A 9469-nucleotide genomic window follows, 5' to 3' on the forward strand; every position below is an offset into this window, starting at 1 on the left:
CACACACACACACACACACACACACACACACACACACACACACACACACACACACACAAGAGGACAATAGAAAAACATGAGAACTAATATAAATCTAGAAATTACAAGAAAAAAGGAATTAAACCAATAAAACTAGGAAACCTAGAGCAAAGTAAAGCACAATAGAAACAAGACCATGACAACCTTATAATGGTTTTATTTTTGCGCTGACTTTCTTCTTTCTCTCTCTTGAATACAATTCTGATTTTTATAGCTCACCAATCCCTGTTCACACTGAACCAGATTCTGCTGGAGGTTGCTTCCCGTGTAAATTGCGTTTTTTCCTTCTGCTGTCGCTACATGCCTTCTAATTCACCTCTGTATGATTGGTTTCAACTAATGTATATATTTTCACTGGAAAATGTTCAAACTAAACTGAATTTTCTTGCTCCGTCGATTACGGTGCACAGACATGTCTTGGCAGGTTTGTTATGTTACTGTTTCCATTTTCCAATGATGGTTTGAAGACGGCTCTGTAAGAGGTTTAAAGCCTGCTTGACATTTCTTCATCACTGCAACTTTACTTTCAGTACTTAATTTACTCATTACTTTACAGTAATGAGTAAATTCCTAATGAGTATTTTCTGTTGGAACTTCCCAAAAAAGTGATAAGGTTTAGGGGTACAAATGCTTTTCTAATTTAGTTTCCAGTTTCCTGAAGTATATCTTTGAACAAAGCTAAGAATAATCTGGAATCAGCGATAATCATCATTTGATATTTTGCTAACACTTATTTGACTCTTAAAAAAAAAAAAAGGTTATGATAAATGTTTGATTTTTTTTGACCCATAGAAGCATTGGGTATATATATGTTTTCTTGGAGACATTATGTGAGCAGGAAAGTGGCTGTGTGTGAGGGGAATTGTCACCTTGTACTGATAGGTCGGATCGAGCTTGTTCCAGGGCTCAGGGTTACTCTTTTTGTCCCAGAAACTGCAAATGTAAGAAATTCACAGAGAAGGAAAAAAGAGAAAGCCGAATACAAATGTGAGAATTGAGCATGAGAAAGAGAAAAAAAATAGACTGCATACAGGGTAAATAAGGAGGACAAGATTATGAGGATTTCGGATTATGTAACAAATTATGAAGAAGAAAAGAGGAGCAGAAGGACGGAAGTGAAATGAGACTCAAAACTGAAAGGAGACAGAAGTCAGGAGGGGAAAAAAAGTGATTATGAGATGAAGTCAGCTCTGTGAATTGGCAGTTCTTTCCCTGTTCATTAACCAAAATCTGGATTTCACAGCACTCCAGCGCGACAGTCCATTCCTCTACTTCCCCCTCCACAAGCACATTATGCTGCCAAACTACAAACAAACTGGGATGACAGCAGGAGCGTGTCTGTCCTCCCGTGTGTCCATTACAACAAACACTGGGAAGCCTCAGAGGGAGGAAGCAACTGACCACAGCACTCATCACCAGCTGGTGATGAGGTCAGGCTTTACGGCTGACCCCCAGAACAAGAGGTTCTGTGTGTTCTGAAATGGAACGTGATCCATCTACATTTACTCTACGTGAGTGGTCACAGGGTTTGCTGTGATTGGTGTGGCTCAGCACACAAAATCTAAGGATTTTCTTTTTCTTTTCTATTTCTACAACTGGTTTATCTCTTTCTTTTTAAAGAGTTTGGGATCTCTTCTATGTAACGATTCATATAAGGCATATATTACCCTAAAAGATTCAATTAGACTTCTATCAAAAAATACCATGTTGTTTTATGCAAACACATATTTAAATCTTTAAAATGTTATCTTTGCTGTGGATGGATATGTCAAGAGTGGCTGCTGTTCACCTGGAGACCTTCCTGTGTCAATCAACATTATGTCTACCAAATAGAAGAGTAAAGCAGTGAAAATGCTGTTTAATAACAACAACTATATTTTTAAAACAGCTCTACTCTAATTTTTACATTTTGTTCCATTCTGAGTATTTATTTCCCCCCGGAAAGGTATTATTAAGGCATTGCCTACAAGCAATGATATCACAATAATTGATTTCTTCAAAAAAAGAAAGTAAAAACATTTCCAGTGGAAGCATGACTTCATAGATCCTAATTAATAACGCTTAGACATTTTAAACATGTTAATTATAAGATTTTTCACATTTTGCAATCCAAATGTTCCATGTGCAAAATATGTTTTTAAATGTGCATATTTCACATGTGAAGCTGGAAAGACAGCCATACTTAAATTTTATTTATTATTATTATTTATTTATTTTGTGGGGATTAAAAAGGTTTTCAAAAAACAGCTCTGATAATGTGTAAAATGTGAGTCGCTAAATGTGAGTCGCTACATAAAACATTTTTTTTCCCAAGCTTCCAATACTTACTCCATACACAAATGAAAAGACACCATGTACTTTGAATTATTTGTGTGTGTTGACATTTCTCATAATGAGTATAAAGTAAAAGAAAAAAAACATGTTTTATTTTATTTTATTTTGCTAAAAAAACAAACAAACGCCCGCCTGCATTCATTATAGTATAAAAATAGGTGGACAATTGAAAAAATATGTAAAAATGAATTAAATGTATGTGATATCCCTCCACTTCCAGATGGGTAGACAGAATTTGCAGCTCATTGTAATTTATGAGCTTAGCTCTGAGTCTCTGTTTTGTAGAATAGGATTTTTTATTTTTTATTTTTACTTTCTTTAATGACATTCTAAAATTTGGACCTGGATTCTGCTAACATGATCAGAATTTACCTTCCCTGTTAGATAAACTTGAGTCCTGATCTGTTAGCTACTTCATATCCCTATGCAGAACATTACCGCCCTCATGCTTCAGAGTTGTCAAATTTGTTGTTCTATTAAATGTATTTATTTCCCCTTTAGTCAGCATAATGTTTGATAATGGTGGCCAAAGAGCTCCATAATGTCCTTCTTACCGACCCAGATGTTGCTGTGCACACTTCCCCACCTTTTATCCGAAACATGTTGGTCAGCTTTCCCTCTTCTGATTATTTTATGGTGTCTGTCTGTTTCATAGCTGCAGGGAGAAACAGTGCAGTGCAGCACCTTTTGTCAGCTAAACCCTCATTGAGTGGCTCTGCAACTATGAGGCAAGGATTTTAACAATATTACAAATACATAGTTTGGCTCTTGTTGTCATATCACCTGTTTCTGAACACAATAGAATACAAACAATACTACTTATTGGCACCTCTGGCAAAATAGTTAAAAAGAAAAATATAAGAGATTCATTTACACTAATACCCTAATCTCAAAATTAAGGTTTAAGTAGAATATAGAGTATGGATAAATGTATTAACTGATGTAAAAGCACCTTTCTATACAGCTATCTATCACATACTGTCACTTCATGAAAGAAGTATGAAATATATATATATATATATAAATATATATATACTTTTTGAAAATTTAAAAAAGATTCTTTTTTACAGCCTCTTAGAGCTTGAAAAGGTTATCCATGACTTTTTGTTTTTCTTGGGATGTAAATAATATGACATTATTTTATTTTTCTTAGTTGCTCTTTAGATGGCAACAAAATAAGGGATCATGCCGTTTAAGTAAGATGTCTGTGGACATGACATAAGTAATTATGTTTTTAATGGAAGCAAAATGTGAAAATTCCAAGACTCTCTTTTAGAGACCTGCTGCAAAGTTTGTCCTCTTTGATTTAAAAAGTCATCACTAAAACACTGAACAGTGCTGTATGTTATTTAAACACTGTACCATGTTGGTCTATCACATAAAAACAAAACACTTTCTAATAACTAAAAGTTCATGGTTATAATGTAACAGCTGAAGAAACACAAACATTTCAAAGGATCATTCTGTGCAATAAAACAAAAATAAAACAGCAGATGCAATATTATTACACTGGGCAGTCTTACGTGACATGGGGCCCTCTTGCCAGTCGGATCAGGTAGAGCATGGCCCCCGAGAATCCCAGAGTCATGAAGAAAAACTGAGGGATTAACTAGAGACAGGAAAGGAAGAATAAATTAGCCCTAAACCTCGATGATACAACATAAGAACTGCACATCATATGAAGCCGTTGGCTATGAAACCAACATGCATCTGTGTGGAAACACACCGACACAAAGATGCAGGTAGTTATTATCATTCTCCTTTCACCTCTCTGTGCCCTTTTGCATATGCATGAAACTCAGGCCATGTGTGAGGTTGTTCACTGTCAACATGGGTTGAACCGACAAGGACACAAAGGAAGCAAAAGCCATCATCTGCATGTGTGTGTGTGTGGGTGTGTGTTTGCAGCAGATTTTCGTTAACAGTATACCTGTCAGACTGAGAAACACACATACACACACAAACCACACTTCTTTCCAAAAAATGGCATATTAAAGCACGTGCTGCTGCTTAATATTTGTGCAGAGGTTCTAACTGCTGACACAGATAGGAATTAAAGTAAAAAAAAAAGTATTTTAAGGGGACAGGGGGATTATGTGATTTGTCATCTTAAACACCTAAGCTTAGGTGAGAGAAACCATAAACCGCGCTGCATCTATTTGTCAACACTTTCCTGAGTGGTTCTGTGTACGAGTCGGACGGGAGAGTCACACCGCTGGCGAACAGCTGTTTGCAGCTCAGACAGATCTAGTCGAGCTGTAGAGAGCTGACAGTTTGATCAGGTTGAACTGAAGGATGTCTCTACTCAGCTGCATCCAGACATCTGTCTCCCACAAATTGCACTGCCACTTGCTTTACCTCATTAAGAGGATGTCTAATGACAAAACTTTATTTTTTTCCCCCCGAAATTTTAAGTTCTGGTTAATAGCTACGGCAGCATTGCCTCTGTTAAACCCCTAGAATCCCAGAGGATTGCTAGAAGACATACAAGCGGAAAAGTGGGAACATGTTACACAAACATAAGTTAGTAACAACAGGTCGTGTTATTTAACCTGTATTTCCCTATTACGGGAATAAAGGAAATTATTATAGCATGTTCCCTTAACTGCAGTGTATTTAAGACCAGATGCAAATGCATCTTTTTGTGAAAATATCTGATATTTCATTAGATGAATTTTGTTCATACTTTTTTCATGCAGTAATTTTATAGAGAAGAGTGACAGAGGAGGACATTGAAACCTTTCCCTGAGCCCCACACTCATATCTGTAGGGCTAAGGTTGAAATACACTATATTAAAAAGATTTCTTTTGCTCACCTGAGTAATATACCACTCTTAATCCATTGGGTTTAACATGGTGTTGACACACCGTTTTCAAGTTATAACAACCTTAAGTCTTTTAGGAATTATTTTACCGAGGTTTAGGATTTTTTTTTTTTTTTTTTTTTATAAACATTTTTGTCCATTTCTTCCAGAGGAGCATTTATGAAGTCAGACACTGATGTTGGAGAAGGACAAAATTAAAGTTTCTGGTTTAATATATCCCAGAGGTGTTCTGTTGTAGTAAGGTTAGGATTATATTCAGGGTTGCTGAACTTATTCCCAGCATAAAAAAAAAAAAAAAAAGCAGTTGTTGGAAAATCTGGATTTATCCCAATTACCGGGGATTCATCAGAATTATACGTTTTAGCTTCTCAGCAATCCATTATCAGTGTTAATGTATCCTTTTATCATAAAAGTCAATCAGTTTTCAGTTTGACAGTCATCTACTAAAAATCCAAGGTGGTCATTTTAAAATGTTACTGTACATTTTAGATGACCGTGTTTGCAAGAATCCTTACTGTAATTCTGTGCAGATCTGTTATGTGCACTCAATTTCTACATCAGAGGTTCTCTTAGTGCTTATTGTAATGTCTTTAGGTTTCTCAGTGCAATTCTGCCTGAGGAAACCAAAAGCCGTGCACATTGGTTGGTGATTCATCCAAACACAATTTAGGAGGAAATATCTTAATTAAATTTATATGACAATTCAATCGATTTGAAACAGAGAGACTAGTTCAAAGTTTTCCACAGAAACCCTTATTCAAATCAAGTCATTGAGTTTCCAGCATTGGCTCCTCCTGAATCATATATATTTATATCATCTTTCTGTCTGTCCATCCATCTATTTGCACTTTTTTTATCCTTTCCTCAGTCCATCCATTTGTCTTTCTCTTTTCATTTGTCCATCTACTATCCATCTATTATTTTGCCAACTGATTTATGTTCTGTGATCCATAATTTGTCCATAATCCATCCATCTCCTTACAGCTGCTGTCTTTGTATGTTCCATACTTAGTCCCTTCCCTCAGTAAAAGTATCTACAGAAATTTCCTGTTGAACCTTATGCTACGAAATGTGCTTTATTTCAGTTATAGCTAAGATAATACACCTCAAACTGTGACAAAAAAAATAAAAATGAAGAAATTTGAGTGAAGAAAAGTGCTATTTTGACTTTTGAAGCTGTGTGGGGAACCCTATATGTGGTACAGAATCTCTACAGACTTTATGACCTTGGAAATTGGTTCATAGAAAGCACACACACTGTGGGCTGAGTGCAGAGGCATCAGCTCTGTCATCGCTAGAGTAAACACAAGCAGCAACACTCACACATATACACATAGAAGCAGGTCAGCTTTGATCTGACACACGCACACAAACATGGAGCAAATAATGAAGACATGCTTGTGTATAGGAGGCCGTCTACTACATGCTGCTCATATCTTCCCACTGAGCCACACAACTGAGCAGTTCACCTTTCACCATCCAGACTGACCAATATAGGAAGTGTTTTATACTCGCAGGGGTTCGATACTGTTGCTGCCCTTATTACTTTTCTGGTGCGCTGCCAAGCCTGCCCTGTCAGTCCATGAATTTGGGTCACCCTCAGTACAGCTCTAAGGCAACAGAGGAGAAAAACAAGCACACACACAGCTTGTGTCATCCTTTCTTCCATTTATTTATTAAGATAGTAAAGCAAATTAAGAAGGCAGGGAAATGATGTGCCGCCACAGTGCCTGTTTCAAGCATTTCACTTTATTTAAGAACTTGCATTCAAGGTTCTTCTTTTAAGTTTTCTGTGCATTTCGAGCTTTCAGCCGAACAGTTCACCCTTTTCTCTGTGTTATTTCTGTTGTGGATTTATTTTTGCATAAATTACTCAGTAATAGAAGCTGTCATGGCAAAAAAGGGGGGGTATTGTTTCTATTGAAACAGCAGTGGCTCCTTTTTACGGTAGTTTTTTGGTCATTTTGCATCATATTTTCATTTTATTTAAAATATTTTATATAAACATGCAAAAAAATCTTTATATGGCTTTGTTAGCCCCCTTTTCCCATGCACAACCTTTAAAAATGCTTTTAAAGTAACTTAAATAAATTATTGGCTTTATTCCAAGTTAACAAATGTTCAGTTTATACTGCATGTCTATGTATAAATCAAGTAGTTTTAAAGATAGTAAAGTCCTCGCAATTTTCTCTTGACTCATAACTACATAATTTAACAAGGAAGGAATAATAATTAATGTCTTTGAAATAATTAGCACTCAACAAACAACAAGCAATCCAACCTACCCCTGGATGTTTCTTCGCATGCTGAATCATGTGTTTAATCATCTTTATTATTCCTCTGAAAATGAGTCCACCTTAATAAAAACTAAACCACATAAAAACAGGGACCAGTCACCAACTGATGACTATATCCATGTGAGATAATGTCTCTGTGCGGATTTATTGAAAGAGCTTTTTTTTTTTTTTTGTTGGCTGACGTACAGTTTGTCCCCCAGAGCAACAAGACCTGTTGCCAGTCTCCCGTTCTGCCTCCCTCCCGTTGCACAAGAGAGAGGGTCAAAGGCTAGAGAGACAGAGGCAGAGACGTAAGTCGTAATCCTCATAATCACATCTGTTCATAGCGCTGAATGTTTCCACTGAGGCTCACCCAGGGATCTGTGTCCTAAACTGCTTTGCCGTTCAGCAGTATACCTGCTGGGACTAAAGCTACAGTGCAGAACAGTTTGTTATTGTCAACGGGTCACTTTTTAAAAGTTTAAATCCTGCTTAAACCTCTAAAATGATCCCTTTCTGAGATGTTGGACGCTGCTTTTTTTCAGTTTGTTTAGCTAAGAATGAGAATTGATAGCAACAGAGAGCTTGTCCCCTGGGTGCAGACCATGATAATGGCAATTGATTAGTCAATGATGCTGCACTTGCAGACTATAAAGGTTCCCTTACATCCCTCTACAATCTAATGAACCTAATGCAATTAATACTTTAATGCTATGCTGGGGAAATTGCACAAACTATTGCTATTCTTTACTTAAGGTAACTGCTGCTGTTACATCGTTTATCATACTTAAGGGATGATGTGAGACAACTTTACGTTGTCTCACTTCATCATGATTTTTCTTACCCTTAAACGTAATTTATTTGGATATAATGTGACACAAAAAAAGTAAAATGGTTTATAAGAGTTAATAAGCCTAAAGTCTCAAGGTAACTTTGGTGTGAAAGTCAGTTATGAGTGAGGCTGTGGAGATCCACAGCAAAGATCAATACATTTATCAACAGCACAACTATTAGTTGAACCTTTGCAGAAAGAAAGCCATAAAAAGTTTCTCACAAGAAATGTGGTAACAAAGCGAACATGTTAAAGAAGTTTCTCTGATCAGATGTAACCACAAGTGAGCAGTTTGACCGATATGAAAAATGTATGTGTGGAGGAAAATTACAACTGCATATCAATGTGAATACACAGTCCCTGGTGAAAAACATGGTGGTAGCAGCATAATGTTGTGCAGATACTTTTCCTTGGAATTGACTGGGATGGTGATCAGATGATAGGATTATATAGGGAGCTAAATATAGGCCACTCCAGGAAGAAATCCTGTTAGAGACTACAAATGTCTTTCCCTTAGCACCTACTGTAGCAGTACAGCGACCCTAAACCTACAACTAGTATGAGGTTAGAATGTAGAATTTTGATTCATTTTATTGGCACTTTATATGCCCTGGATTTATTTGCAAAGATAAAGAAGCATACAAAATAAGTCAGGGAAATAAAAAAGTCAGGGACAAAAGCATTAAGAGATAAAATATTCTTAATAAACAAATCCAAAACTAAATTAAAGTCTAAAAGAAAATAATATTTTATTTTAAACAGTCTGAGAATCAGAATATAAAAGAAATCGCCCAAACTAAACAATAAACTTATTAAACAGTTCCCTCTACAACTGAGAGCCGACAAGAAGACCAAAGCCACCAAATAAAGAAACAGTCTGTTTCTTTGCACAGCTTTCCTCTGTGTGGAGTAGGGTGGAGGCAGCCATACAACTTTATTATCTGCAGGATCTGCAGGAGGTAAAGGGCCTACAGAAAACTAAAGTCCCAGCCAAACCGTCCATGCACTTCTGAGTGTAACAAATCTACAGTACGTGAAAGGACTTGAACATTTCTGTTCTGTCTAACTATTGCGTTACTTTTGAGTTTCTCGCCCCCGTAACCCTCAACACCCAGCCCCCACCTTCTCACCGTGTGTTTCCAAAGCCAGCTGAATAGAGTGGA

General features: G+C 36.7%; 1 protein-coding gene across 1 annotated transcript in view; it reads right to left on the minus strand.

The window, feature by feature from the left end:
* The window catches only part of LOC107103140 (NADH dehydrogenase [ubiquinone] 1 alpha subcomplex subunit 4-like 2), a 9064-nt gene extending 1462 nt beyond the window's left edge, over window positions 1-7602 (minus strand). Inside the window, exons 1-3 of the mRNA XM_015402680.1 lie at window positions 7484-7602; window positions 3897-3982; window positions 909-972 (exon numbers count right to left, since the gene is read on the minus strand). Coding sequence (XP_015258166.1) covers window positions 909-972; window positions 3897-3982; window positions 7484-7525 — 192 coding nt within the window. The 5' untranslated portion in view covers window positions 7526-7602. The remainder of the gene's footprint in view (window positions 1-908; window positions 973-3896; window positions 3983-7483) is intronic.
* Between the last annotated feature and the right edge of the window lie 1867 nt (window positions 7603-9469).

This window comes from Cyprinodon variegatus, unplaced genomic scaffold (genome assembly GCF_000732505.1).
Source record: "Cyprinodon variegatus isolate N-32 unplaced genomic scaffold, C_variegatus-1.0 Scaffold34, whole genome shotgun sequence".
Lineage (NCBI taxonomy): Eukaryota > Metazoa > Chordata > Actinopteri > Cyprinodontiformes > Cyprinodontidae > Cyprinodon > Cyprinodon variegatus.